General features: G+C 37.7%; 1 protein-coding gene across 2 annotated transcripts; it reads right to left on the reverse strand.

Annotated features, from left to right (window-relative positions):
- Positions 1 to 1,683: 1,683 nt before the first annotated feature.
- LOC142607374 (transcription initiation factor TFIID subunit 15b) lies at positions 1,684 to 6,791 on the reverse strand. 2 transcript variants are annotated; one of them, XR_012839305.1, is made up of 7 exons: positions 6,425 to 6,791; positions 6,184 to 6,316; positions 4,770 to 5,487; positions 4,023 to 4,173; positions 3,867 to 3,948; positions 2,216 to 2,425; positions 1,684 to 2,094 (listed from the first exon to the last, which is right to left on the reverse strand). XR_012839305.1 is itself a non-coding variant. In XM_075778830.1 (6 exons), the coding sequence occupies exons 1-6, from the start codon at positions 6,669 to 6,671 to the stop codon at positions 2,314 to 2,316; spliced, it is 1,443 nt and encodes a 480-aa protein (XP_075634945.1). In that variant the 5' UTR covers positions 6,672 to 6,791; the 3' UTR covers positions 1,735 to 2,313. The 2 variants fall into 2 exon arrangements, 1 of the variants encoding a protein (XP_075634945.1); XM_075778830.1 differs by having other exon boundaries at positions 1,735 to 2,425.
- Between the last annotated feature and the right edge of the window lie 7,525 nt (positions 6,792 to 14,316).

Here is a 14,316-nt window from a genome sequence, read left to right on the forward strand (position 1 = left end):
TATTATGAGGACTTACGTATGGGGGAGGAGACAAGTGTTGTGGAGATTTTTTTTGTCTTATAAAACTTAATTGCCCACCCAAACAAATCACACGTAGATAGAGTTGTTAACCCTTTTAAAATAGTTAGTAATATATAAAAAATAAAAATTTGTGCAGTAGACCATGTTTCTAAACATAATACACAAAACGGGACAACGGACGTATTTTTATTCTCATGTATTAATTTAGTACCGAATGCCAATATAATCTTTATTTTCCTTATGTCCCATTAATAACCCATCGGGTACTAGCGTTCAAGTTGCACTTCTTGAAGATGGCTAGGCGTTATAAATGCAGAATTTTTTTTTTGTAGAATTTATAAATGCAGATAATACCTTGGAAATACTCCCTCAGCATATCAAAACATACAACTTAAATACAAGTGATGCGGGAGTTTAAAACTTAAATAAATAATAATAATAATAATAATAATAATAATAAAAACCACAATATACAATGATCACTGAGTTTCTTGAGCACGCTACTTAAAATTCAAAAAGAAATCTAAAGCAGAATTTTAGCTAACTCGCAGCCCTGAAGTTGTTAAAATGCCTCCAGTGTGCGTGTGCATCCACCAAGTCCACTTCACGCTGCTAGGCTAGTCCGAGAGACGATTCTCAAGTGAAAACTAAAGGTAGTATTAATAGAAGATTGACTACTAACACCGCCGATCAGTAGCCACCAGCACCTCTCCAAGAGAAGAGTGACCGAAATATGAATTTCATTTTATCAAAGACCACCCCCATACATCTAATCGCATCATTATGGCATCTCCCGCTTCTAATTACTACAGTACTCAAAATTAAAGATCAATATAAATCACAACACCTAGCGACTCCTCCTATAGAACAAGCCAAAAATGTTCCCCAAAAACAAATTACCAAATGATAGGAAGTGTACTCAAGGATAGCAGATACTGGAAATAAATACATTCAACGAGGAACCAATTATTACTTTTTAGCATTGATCAGGCTATTAAACTTCAAACCCAAGGAAATTGAAAAGTATCAATTGACGACAGCTGCATTAAAAAGAAATGTGTCTTCATGAATTTGCCAATATTGCCACCTAGCACAAGGAACAAAAATAGCTTGCAATGCGGATTTACAACATTTACTTTATTAAACTTGCTATGAGCAAATTCCATTAGAGTAATGGAACCAAAAGATTTACTCTCAACAGCAGAACAAAGCCTTCGACAATGGAGGATGTCATGATAAGATATTTCTCCAAAACTAATTGAAAATCAGTGGCTTTGCATGCAAATGCTGATACCGGGTATTCTTATGTATCATTAGTTACTACTTAAAACATGTGGCAAACCCAATAGTCCACAGAAATTTGGTGATTCCTTAAGATAAGAGGATGAATCCACAAAACTTGCAGGCATAGTGACAGCAAACATAACAATAAAGCTCTCATACAAGGCCATTCTTAATGCTCGATATCCAACCTCTTTAGTCATCAGAATAATGCCTTTATTATTATTTTTTTTTGGGGGGGGGGGGGGGGGGCTCGAAGCTGGAATTCAAATATGTTTAATTAGTTTGGTTAATTAAGAGAATCTCATTTGGGTTGCTTAAAAAATAAATCATGTCCAAAACATTCACAAATTGGCAGACCTTAAAACCAACCTAATCACCTCCAATGCAAGTGACCACTCTTCTTGTTCAACTTGCTCGACACATCCACAATTCAAGATAATGGATCAAATATTTACAAAGTGAAAACAAATGAACCACATAAACTTAAGCCACCTCTAGCAAAACTGCTAGAAACAGTGGCACAATTAGGCTCCGCCCAAACAACAAATAAATATTCCAAAAATTTGTCTAGCCAAAACTTACAAATGGCCTATTTATCTAGTCAGGACATGCATTTACATGCTTGTATTGATGTCACAATAGACATGCCAGAGATGCAACCAAATCCACAAAATGACACTTGGCTCAAATTCCAGTTAAGGATTATAGCACAATTTTGAAAAAGCAGCACTCACCTGAAAATATGAACCTACCTTAGCAGCAAGCAATTTGGAGATTATCCACTTGCCTCTATAAAAAATTCACACAATTAAAATCAATCCCATGTCTAAATATAAAAACCCCTCCAGTTAGCGGCGAATGAAGGGAAAGGGAGAAAAGAGGTCTTGCTCAGAGTAAATGAACAACCTACCTCTTAGTCTCCAGTTCAAGTATCCCGCCATAGCAACATAATAAAATCTCAGACCACAATTTTTAGTTACATAAAATGCTTTATGCTGAGGTTCTCTTTTAGTAAGGACGCGATCGGTTTCCACCATAGTGATGTCTGTCAGGCCCAGACCCATCTCTGTTATTATCCCTGCGCCTGTCTCCGCCTCCATAGCCACCTCGACCACCACCCCTGTTACACAAATTATAAGTAAATGATATAACCCATAAAAACATAAAATTTTGAGTGGCTGTTAAACCAGTGAACTAAACTGTAGAATTGATACATGCTATTTGGATTGCTTACATAGAAGAGTAAATAAATATAAGTTAAGAGATCAGGGAGAAAAAACATTTCTTTGTCAAATTATATCCATACCCAACAAGAGAGAGAGAGAGAGAGAGAGAGCCCCTAATTATCTAAAAAACCAAAACTTCAGTAATTATTTTCTCCTACAACAATATAAATTCCACAACCATTTTTCCATCTATCAGAATGTTTCTCAACCATTTTGAGCCACCACCTTCTATTTCTTGATGAATCACATGCTCACATTAAAAAAAAGGACAAAAACAAAACGATTGGCAATTGACGGTAGAAGTAAAACATACAACCTTCTGTCCCATTTTGTTTTCCCCATATTAAAATTTTGTTGTCCTAAAATAGTTGACCAGTTTTAGAACACAAAGGTCATTAATTTTCTGACCTCATATATCCCCTCCCTTTATTTTATTCAGGTTTAAATTCTCAAAAGTTTATCAAGGCAATTTGAATAAATCTTTCTTCGAGATGATGTTCCCAAGTTAAATTTTCTAAACTGGAAAACGAAACTAGACAGAGTAAAAGCAATATGTAAATCATATCTTCTTGTCTTATCCGTCTCATATTCATTTACACGCGCGCGCGCGCGCACACACACACACACACACACACATATATATATATATATAAATGTAGAAATTGCAAGCCTCTCATAGTATTTGAACTCCTATGTTGCATTACATACATATATTTCAATGTACAATTAATAAATTTAAATGCTTCCCAAGGACTAAAAGAAATACAATAAAGTCTTTGATGGGAAAAGATTAAAAAACAAAGGCTATTGCCCAAAGAATAATCTTTAAATGGTATGTCCCAATTATAATTCAATACACACACACACACACACACATGCACATACACACACACATATTCATGGCCCAATTGTGTGAGAACAAGAGTAAGATCACACTTTTAACAACTAATGTAAAGCAACAAATTCTCTAGAACAAAACAATAAGACCATATTGCAATATATCACCACAAGCACTTCAGAACAAAATGTAACTATTTGAGCACTAACAACCATGGTAACCCTGTCCTGAGAAAAAGCATGCAACCTTAGTAAAAATGAACATTACAATTGGCAAACAATTTTAACCCGTGACAGCTGGACCCATATTAATCAGTCATTGATGATCATAAAGAGAATCTACAACGCATCATCAGACTCATAACATCAAGATTACATAAGAAAACTCAATTCTCATGCAGTAGCAGATATCTCAATAACATGGCACTACACAGTACTAAACATCTCATTCCAACATTGCATGTAAAAATAAAGTGAGGACATTGGTCAGGGAGGTACCGCTGGTCATAGGCAGGGGGAGCCTTTGGCGCAGACATCTCAGCCATCGCAACATTGATTTTAAAACCCCTCATATCATAATCTGTGAAGCAAGGCTCCTGGTAAGAACACTACTAATAAAATGATGATATCACAAAAAAGTTTAAAGGTAAGTACTATTGTAAAAACCGCCAGCTGAATGCGCAGCAGACGGATCTTCATAGGACAAAACTGCATCGCCTTTGTTGTTTCCCATCTCATCTGTATATATTTTTATATTCCATGGCCATTGATCCTTATATCCTCGCTTTTGCTTAATTCTTCCAACCTAAGTAACACGTGGATCATTAGATTTCTTTTTGATGCATCAAATAGTTGGGGGTGGGGGAATTGGAACCCTGGATGTCTCCATAGGAAACACCAGAAGGTGCCAATTGAGCTATTAGGCTCTTGGCACATGGATCATTAGATTCCTGTCAATTATTACCATCAGGTAGGAAATGCCAAAACTTCAGACTCATCATGCTAAAATCCCTTTTCCACTGTCATTCCATCACAATTGAGACAGATGGAAATCCAGCACATTCATCTTCATCCATACACAACCAAGACAGCAATTTTTTTTAACAAAAAACCAAGATGGTAATTTTTTTAAGTTAATCAGATTTGATAGTATTTTCATATATACATTAATAAGGTAGGGTTAGAGGAAAGTAAACTACATGGTTTGATAATTTCAAGGTCAAATCATCCTCCTGTTATATAAAACAATGAAGTAAACTCAAAAACCACACCCGAATACAGACAAAATGCCATGCACATATTCTGCAAAGGGCACACAGATGGAGAACAATCTCTAACTTCAAAATTAAGCAATAGAAACTTAAATGCAAGGAGTTCAAAAGAAAAAATGTAGTGTATTACTTGTCCAATGCCTCCAAAAAGTTCCCTTAGTTCTTCAGTTGTCACATCTGGCGGCAAATTTGATATGTAGATTCTAGAATTGTCACAAGTATCACCACAATTCCCATCACACTGCCTTATCTTAGCTGGGGCCTCAGCAGAAGCACCACCATAACCACCTCGACCACCAGCACCACGCCCACCATCATATCCACTTGGCGGGCCACCCCGACTGCCACTCCTTACATCACCCTGACCCTCACTACCATAACCTCCTGCAGGGGGTCCACCATAAGATGGTGGATAAGATGTAGGTCCACCAGAATAGCTTGTAGGTGGAGGAACCGCATCCGTTCCATAATTAGCATTTCCAGCATATGAGTTGTAAGCTGGGGTTGGATAATTCCCACCAGCCCCTCCATAATAAGGTTGTGGTGCTGCTGGTGGAGCCTGACCATAGCCACCTTCTTCTTTGCCATAAGAACCACCCCTATTGCCGCTTCCACCTCTCCCATCATTATTACCACCTCTACCTCCATTATATTCACCACCTCTACCCCCATCATAACTACCACCTCGACTACCACCATATCCGCCACCACCTCCACCACCTCTATTGTAACCACCACCACCACCACCACCACCACCACCACTACCACCACGATCACCGCCACCAGCCGGAGAGGGTGCACCACATTTGTTACATTCAGTTCTTCTTTGAAAGTTCATATTCCCACAGCTGCATACACATTTACCACTCATCAAAAATAACATACACATACATACCATTCTCAATTCAATAACAGAGTCAATTTGTAATACTAAAACTGAGGCCCGACAAACCAAGAAATTAATTTTAAACGTTCGAAACCCATATCTTTCTAGATGTTAAAAAATAATAACCCAAACAATTAAAAATAAATTGGAATCAGAGAAAGAAAATACTCACGAAGGATTAGGGCAAAACCAATCTTGCTACATACACATATATACCATTCTCAACTCTTTTCTTTTCTTTCTTTGACAATTAAGATATGTTATATTACAGAAAGACTACTCCATATACAATGGACACAGAGGAGTCTAAAGAATACAAAAGAACAAATTGATGTATAGATAGAATACCACCGAATAAACTCAGGAGTTAAATGGTATGAGTGAACCCATGCTCAAGACCAATCTGATTCAAATAAAGAACCACTAAACAAAGCAAACAATTGGGTTCATTCCCACCAGATCGTATGCCATTCTCAATTCAATAACACCGACAGTTTGTAATAATGAAACAGAGCCCCAACGAACCAAGAAATTAAGTTCAAATGTTCAAAATCTAAAACTTTATTGGGGTTGAAAAAAAAATTAAAATTAATAATAATAAAAAGTAAAAACCCAAACAAATAGCATTAAATCAGAATCAAAGAAGGAAAATACCCACCTAGGATTAGGGCAAAGCCAATCACCGTCTCGGCCGCTACCACCACGGCCACCTCCTCTGCCACCGCCTCCACCACTGCCTCGGCCACCACGATCTCCTCCTTGATACCTTCCACCACCACCACCTCCTCCTCCTCCTCCTGCAACCAAGATCCAATCAAACAATAAGCAACAAGCCAACAACCCTAACCCTAATTCAATCAGAAATGGACAAAAAGACAAAATAACAAACAATTAGATACCTCGACCACCGAATCCTCCGCCGCCTCCGCCTCCACCACCGCTGTAACCTCCCCCGCCTCTTCCTCCTCCGCGACCTCCACGACCACCATCACTGTTTCCACCGCCATATCCACCAGCATAGGCTCCTGAAGCTCCATAACCTCCACCACCGCCATAGCCACCGCCATCATATCCTCCGGCACCGCCACTAGCTCCATACGGTGGAGGAGCGGCCTCGCCGCCTTCTTGGCCGTACATCCCAGACATGATCTAGGGTTCTTCTTCAAAGAGATCTAGGGTTTGTCAGAAAGAGAGTGATAGATTAGGCTAAAGTTGTAAACACACACCAATATGGTATGGTTTTTATATAGCGAATAGAAGAAAGATATTTTTTTGGGTTCAGAAAAAGAAAGATATTTTTTTCCTCAAATGAGCTCCTTTATTTATTTTTATTTTTCCTTTAAATAAATAACAAGTAATATAAAGAAATTTTGTGGTGCTCGACGTTACATTGACCCACACCGAGTATTACATTATTTTAATTTTATATTAATATAGTATGCATTTGAATACTGTTTATTTTGCTAAAAATTGAAAGTAATAAAAAAATTAGAAAAAATTTACTGTTTAAGCTTTGGTTACTGTTTATTTTTTTTTCTTTTTTTTTTCTTTTTATACTAGATAGAATTTTTACTTCAGCCTAATCTAAGTATATATGTGTGTGAAGCTCTCTCCTAGAGACTTGAACCCGGCCCTTCCCCCCTCACACTATACAAGCATTTATACCTGTGGAGTGACAATCGCACCAAGGATATGCGGTGATTACTGTCTATATTCCTAATTACACTGTTCATGGTCCCATGAACAGTGCAATAGGCACTGCACTTAAAAAAAAAATTAAAAAAATTAAAAAAACCAAAATGCAGACTTAAAAAACGCAAACGCCAAATCCAAACAAACACATAATCTCAAAATAGGAATAGTTTTTAAAAAATATATAACATTACATTGTTTAAGAAGATAATTAAATTAAGATAATGTGACATATTTTGTAATTTTAGATTATGGTAATGTTAGAATAAAATAAAATAAATCTAAAAATTTAATGTCATATCATCGTAATGTGCAGGATGAATTTAGATTTTTTAGACTCGTCCCACCCCACGTTGATAAAGGTTAAATTGCAAATTTTTCAAACCCTAAAACCCTATAATTTAAACAAACATATTATCAACTTATTTATTCTACCTAACATAGTTCTCTCTCTCTCTCTCTTTTCTCTCTAGCAATGTTAGAAATAAGGTACCAATTATAACATTTTCTTTTGTCTTTATTAGAAACAAATTTATATACCATTTAATAATTGATTTTGTACTATGAGATTTTTGTTTTTATTGTGACAGTATCTTGCTAAAAAAATTTGATAATATTATTCTGTATTTGCTAAAAATTAGTTTGATTTGATAAGATAAATTTATTTGTAATTTCAAGTAAATTTTTATTAATGAAATATGTTTTTTTTTAAAATTAACATCTTTGGGAAAATCAACAGAAAGTAGAGTATTGGAGAGTGGGGTGGGGCTTTGAATTATGTAAAATTGTGGAAAAATACATGGTTGCTATAATACTGTGTAAATTTACACTTGCACTATTTATTTTGTATTTAGTTTTCTTTTATATATATATATATATATATGTGTGTGTGTGTGTGTGTGTGTGTGTATGTATATATCTTGAGAATAAAAAAAGATAATAGATAATAATTTTCTATGTGAAAAAATAAAAAATTAAGAAAAAATGACATTTTAATAAAATTTATGGTAATATAAATAATTTGATGGCTTGGTTTGAAAAGTAAGGGCTTGTTTGGATTTTTTTTTTCTCATTACTCATCGCTCCTCATTCATCACTCATCACTTAAAATACCGAAATTTCCTGATCCCCACCCGTTTGGCACACATAACTCAGTTTCTCATCACTCAATTTTTTTTACTTTTTGTGGGAATCATACCTGTAAAGTGGTCAGACCCTTCTGTTAAGCCTACCCGCGGAATCCATTCCCCACCATTTTCTCTTTTCTCATTTCCTCTTCACCCCTGTTACTCTCCCAAAACACAAACCCGAACCCATCAAAATAGAAGAAGCAGCTCATCACCCCAAATTCAAAACTTCATTCATACTTATTTAAGATACACCACCAAAAAAAAAGGAATGGAAACCCACCATCGGAGATGGACTCCGATCCCAGGCGAAACGACTGGAAACAATTCTCAGGCGAAACAATCCCAAGCGAAATGATTCTCTCGCCAAAACGACTCACCGGTAGACTCTGATCCCATGCAAAACGATTCTCTCACTGAAATGACTCACTGTCAGAGATGGACTCCGATCCCAAGCGAAGAACAAAAACCCAATGAAAAGGAATGGAAAAAAGAAAAAGAAAAAAGAAGAGAACCCAAGCCCAAAACTTCGCCGTCATGTTCGCCAGACTACACTGTGGCCGCTATGGGTTTGATGAGGTGGGGGCTCGATTGGCGTGGTTAGGCAAAGGGGATTAAATGTGAAGAGGTATGCTTGGATTTGGGAATGGAAAAGAGTTTCTGTGGGTTGGGTTTTTGGTGTGAAGGAAAAAACTGTTGGTAGGGACGTGAAAGCTAGAGCCAAATTTGACAAGGCACTGACAGTGGGTCCATGTATGTGTGTTTAATTAAAAAAATGCCATTGGAAACGGAGTTTTGGAAACTGAAAACACCTAAAATGTGTTTTCAGTTTCCGTAACTCATTAGTCAAAAATCATAGTTATGAGTGATGGAAACAAAAACTGAAAACTAAATCCAAACAGCCTTCTCAGCTATGGGTCCCACCACTTTTGAATTATGAGTTATGGAAACAGCAAATCTAAACAACCCCTAAGTACTTAAAATATAAAAAGTAACATGAATTTTTGGCAATGAAAAGTAAACATGTTTTGGGGCCATCCGATCTTAAGAAGTTTTGAAATTTATGATTTATGATTAGATTGCAGTACCAATTATTTTGAGCTTTGACTCGATCTCCCAATTGTTAGATCTGAACTACCACCTTGCCTTTAGTTTTAGGAGTCAAGACAACATAGATAACAGTACTTTCGTTTGTCTAAAACCGATTCTAAAGACGAGGTCAGCAATGGCGTTTTTAAAGATTCTTTCTTTCTTTTCTAGGAAGAGAAGATGATCATCATCCCAAATAGAAAGTGATTTTGACATAGAAAATCATGACCCATTTGGTTTTTTCACGCCCTTTCTTTTCTTATTTTTACTTTTATATGATATTAGTGTGATATAAAAATAAGATAAAGTTTATCTATAAAACTGGTTGTTACTTAAAACTATAAATTTACATAATAAAATAAAAAGTCATGCTAACGAGTACCCTTTGGGCATTGGTTAACAATCTATTTTAGGAAAGTTTTGACACAACTTTTATAGGAAATGAAAAAAGCTGTCTAAATATTAATTACTTTTCTTTCTTTCCCCATAAAAACTTTCTTTAAATGGATTATTAAACAATGCTCTAAGGGCATTCAGTAGCATTTTCCTAAAATAAATATTACTACATATTTTGAAAATTTAACTGTTGAATTGCCTGTTTTTCTACATTCTTAATAGATAAGTCAAATTTTGTATCAATCAAATATAACTTACCATATGATCTATAAGCTTATATTTTATGCATAATTTTAAATTACAAAAATTTGTAATTTAAACAATTTATTGATATGAGAACCTATATTTAAATCTCTACACAACCAATAAGAGGTGTCTCTCGTTTCCTCTCTGGAGTGTAGAGACGGGTTTGGTCTTGCTTCTTGCACGTAGTCTGTAGTTCCTTCATGGAACTCTTTGGTTCTCTCTCCCTCTCACCTTATCTGCCCCACCACAACTCTTATATTCCCCTAGAACCCCTAAAGCAACTTGAGATGGCAGAAGAACTCGAGGATTTCTAGAAGAAACTAACCTTTACTTCGGAAGAAGATGACGATATTGTGCTAGGCGGTGACAGCACGAAGGCAGCAAAAGAGTTAGGAGAAAACTGCCTTGTCATGCAAATCCTCACATAGAGGAGCATCAACATAGAAGTCCTAAGGAAGACAATGAGGATGGTTTAGAAACCAAACAAGAGTGACCACATCTCAAATATTGAGGAGGACCTTTTTCTCGTGGAATTTGGAGATAAAGAAGATAAGCAAAAAGTAATGGACATGTGTCCATGGAGCTATGAAAAGAACTTAGTCCTACTTTAGGACTTTGACGGCGATGTTGCACCAAAAGACATCAAGCTCCAATGTGTCCCTTTTGGATCCATATTTACAAACTCCCCCTCAAAATTAGGACAAAAGAGACTGGGTGGAAGATAGGTAGTAAACTAGGGGAGGCCCTGGACGTCGACGTCCCAGACAAAGGAGTCCAACGGGGAAGATGTCTACGGGTTAGAGTGAACATAGACATACCAAGAAGCTTGTCGGAGGAAAAAAGATAACCATTGAAGATGATGAATAACATTGGGTCTATTTCAGATATGAAAGGCTCCCAAATTTTTGCTACATATGCGGAAAACTCAATCATGGTAAGAAAGACTGTAAAGACAGAAACCCACCCACCACTGGGAAAGAGAAGTTAGCAACCCAGTATGGGGCCTAGCTTAGAGGTGAGCCAATCAAACGTAACTCCAATAAGGATATGCCAGACTCTTCCCACCGGCCACCAGAATACAAAAATCTTTGTGGAGTGATGGAAAGAGTGCAACCTTCTCAAGAGGGAAGGGAGGTAGGTGAGCCTTACGTGACTAGGGACCCCACTAGGCCCTTTGACACCACGCTAACCTGCTCAAATGGGTCACATGAGCAATCTGACGCGGAATCTAGGGCAAAGCTCACACTAGGACTTGTAGAAGGAACTGTCGCTGTTACCAAGTGAAAGCAGGACTGTACACAACCTGAAAGTGGTTATTCCTCGGATCAAAGAAAGTCAAACGCATTGGGGGTAGGTGAGGAGCATTGGATGTCAGCTACAATAGAGGAGCTAATGGTGATGGATGATAATATGTTGTCTTACCTTTAAAGGCTTTAGTGAATACACAAAACCAAGCTAGCTATTTAGACCACATTGATGGGCCAACAACTATGATATATGATAATGAGTTGGGCTGGATTGATGAACCCATTGGACCAAAGCCTAAATATTAGAAGTGCATTAAAAGGAAAAATGAGAAGGAAAACAATAGCCCAATCCAAGCCACTACCACTGCCACTACAAACAGCAAGAGAGTTGGGCCGACCCCCTTGCAAGAGCTTGACCAAAACTCTACCCCACTCAAACAAAGCAAGGGCAAGAAAAGAGTTGCGGACCGATCGATGCACCACTAACTTCCGGGAGCCATAACTTTTGATCCGACCTTTGGATTTTCAAGTTCTATACCTTTTTAGAAACAAGATGGAAAGATCTTTCCAGGGGTGTTAAGATCAACCTGATTCGAGACATTTTGAAGGTGGCAGCCCTTGAAGGGCCACTGCCTTATAATTCGCGCCAGGGCTATAAAAGGCCCCAAGCACCTCCAGACCAAAAAAAAGGACTTCCTGGCTGCCTGCTCTCTGCCTGGGCGATTTCTGAGCTTTTCTCCTCTCTTCTAAACACAAAAAACACACAAAAAACACATCAAAACCTCTTGATTCTTCTTTCTTTACTAAAAATGCAAGGTACTGTTCTTATACCCAATCTTCTTCTTCTTGGTTCTACACTTTAGATTTGGGGTTTAGGGGTGTGAAGGTAGCTTTTTAGCTACTATCCACACCCCTAGCTCTCTAAATCTTTCCCTAGCATTTATCTTGCTTTCTCTTACTTTAATAACATGATTTATTGCTTTATCTAGCATGTTTCTTGCTTTACCTTGCTTCTAGCATGTTCCTGGCTTATTTCCATATGCTTCTATGTTTGTTTATGTGCTAGTTGTCTTTTCTTCATGCTTCATGCTTTATGCTTTATACCATGTTTAGATCCTTCTTTCTTATGTGTTGATGTTTGGGTCTACATGCTCACATACTCGATATTATGTCTTCAGCTATGCCTTGCTTAGATCTACATGCTTGTATGCATGTTCTATGCTTCTATGTCTATGTCCATGTCGGTCACATGCTTGTATGCCTTGGGTTTGCATTCTCCCATGCCTTTATGTTTATATCTATATGCTTAAATGTATATCCACATGCTTACATGCACATTTTCATGCTTATGTGTGTAGATCGGTGTGGTTACATGCTTAGATCGATGTTCTCTACATGCTTTATGCCATCATCTATGTGCTTGCGTGCTTCACGCTATGTTTATATGTTTAGGCCTAGACCTTGTTTGTCATGTCATGGGCTATTGTAACTCTTTTTTTCTTTTTATAACATTTTCTTGTGTTTTGGCCTAATGGTTAGGACCTGATCTAGACCCTATGGTCTTTGTCATTATCCACACACCAAGGCCCACATCAAAGGGTTTGGATCATCCTAGTTGCATGTTTATGCTTGCTTGCTTCTATGCTTTATGCTTGTGCTAGCGTCTCTAGTTCTAAGCTTTGCCATTTTTGACGCCCTCCGCGGGCTTGACCTTGTGTGGTTACATCCGACGCCTATGAGGCCTTGTTTGGATGTAACCATTTGGGAGGCATCTCTGGATGTCAGGTTGCTCCGTGCGTACCCTTCCCTTTTCCGCTTCAAGTGATGCTATGCTTACCATGCTTATTTATGCCACCCGTTGGTTTTCTATGCATCTTTACACACTTGCTTACATGTCCATGCATGAGTCTTGCTAATGTGTCCTCCATGCTTCAACACAATGAAGTTATGGCATTCGATCCAAACCTACATTTGTCCCTTATGGACACCACCTTTTGTTTGCTTTCTTGCTTGTTTGCCTTCTCGTTTGTTTGCTTCCTTTCTTGTTTCTTTGCTTGCCATGTCTATCATGTTTATTTGCTTTATGCCCCTTTCATATGCTCTTTGCATCTTTTCCTTCTATTACTTGTCTATTGGTTTCTTGTCTTTGCCTTTGCATGTACACATAATGAGCGAGGACGCATGGAGTTAGGGCATGGTCTCCCAGGCGCAAGTAAAAAGGGTGAGGATGCAAGCATGTGGATATAAACCAAGCAGTTAGGTTCAGTAGATTTAGGGGTCTAGCCTCTCCCATTTGGTTATGTACTCTTTTAAACCCCCTTCCTTCCTCCCTCATTTCTCTCTTAGATGGGTTGTATTAGGTATATCATGTCGTATACGATTCGTCCTCATTTCTATAGTATGTCGACCCCTGTTTACTTTCCTGCACCTATATTTTGGGTCATGCTCTAGGGATGTAGGCATTTACTTTCCTGCTCTATGTGCTTGCATTGTGCATGATGTATGTATATATATACTTGCTCCCCCCTTCCGATGTCATTGTCATAGTCTGTGTCACCTAAGGCAAAACGATGTCTACTTTCCACAACAAAAGTAAGGTGACGTGTCGCCGGATTTTCTCCGTGGAAATCTGGTACTTTGCCAGAATGCCTTAGGAAAGCATAGATTGGGACCACACCCATTCAAAAGCCAAACCTCAAAGCCCCCCATGCATGCAAAGCCCTGAAAGCCAATGCCAAAATCATGTTTTTTTACTGTCAATCTCCGAAAATTAAGGTTTTATAAAAACAAAGGACTGTTCTTGGACAGGCATTGTGGGGTGTCTAACACCTTCCCCACACGTAACCAAACTTCCGGACTCAGGAATCAAGATTTTTTGCCATCCACATTAGATTAGGAAAAATGTCATTTTTCTTAGCCTATGATTGGTAATAAAATCAATTAGAAACAGGTGATCATTCACACCTTAGAAAAACCTAATGGTGGTGACTTCAC

Source organism: Castanea sativa, chromosome 8, assembly GCF_040712315.1.
Source record: "Castanea sativa cultivar Marrone di Chiusa Pesio chromosome 8, ASM4071231v1".
In the NCBI taxonomy this organism is placed as follows: domain Eukaryota; kingdom Viridiplantae; phylum Streptophyta; class Magnoliopsida; order Fagales; family Fagaceae; genus Castanea; species Castanea sativa.

Excerpts from the sequence above, each read along its gene's own strand:
- LOC142607374 (XM_075778830.1), bottom strand. The coding sequence starts at position 6,671 with ATGTCTGGGATGTACGGCCAAGAAGGCGGCGAGGCCGCTCCTCCACCG. Across the intron at positions 6,317-6,424 it reads CGGAGGATTCGGTGGTCGAG|GAGGAGGAGGTGGTGGTGGT; the intron begins GTATCTAATTGT and ends TTGCAGGAGGAG. Across the intron at positions 4,174-4,769 it reads TTTTTGGAGGCATTGGACAA|GTTGGAAGAATTAAGCAAAA; the intron begins GTAATACACTAC and ends CGTGTTACTTAG.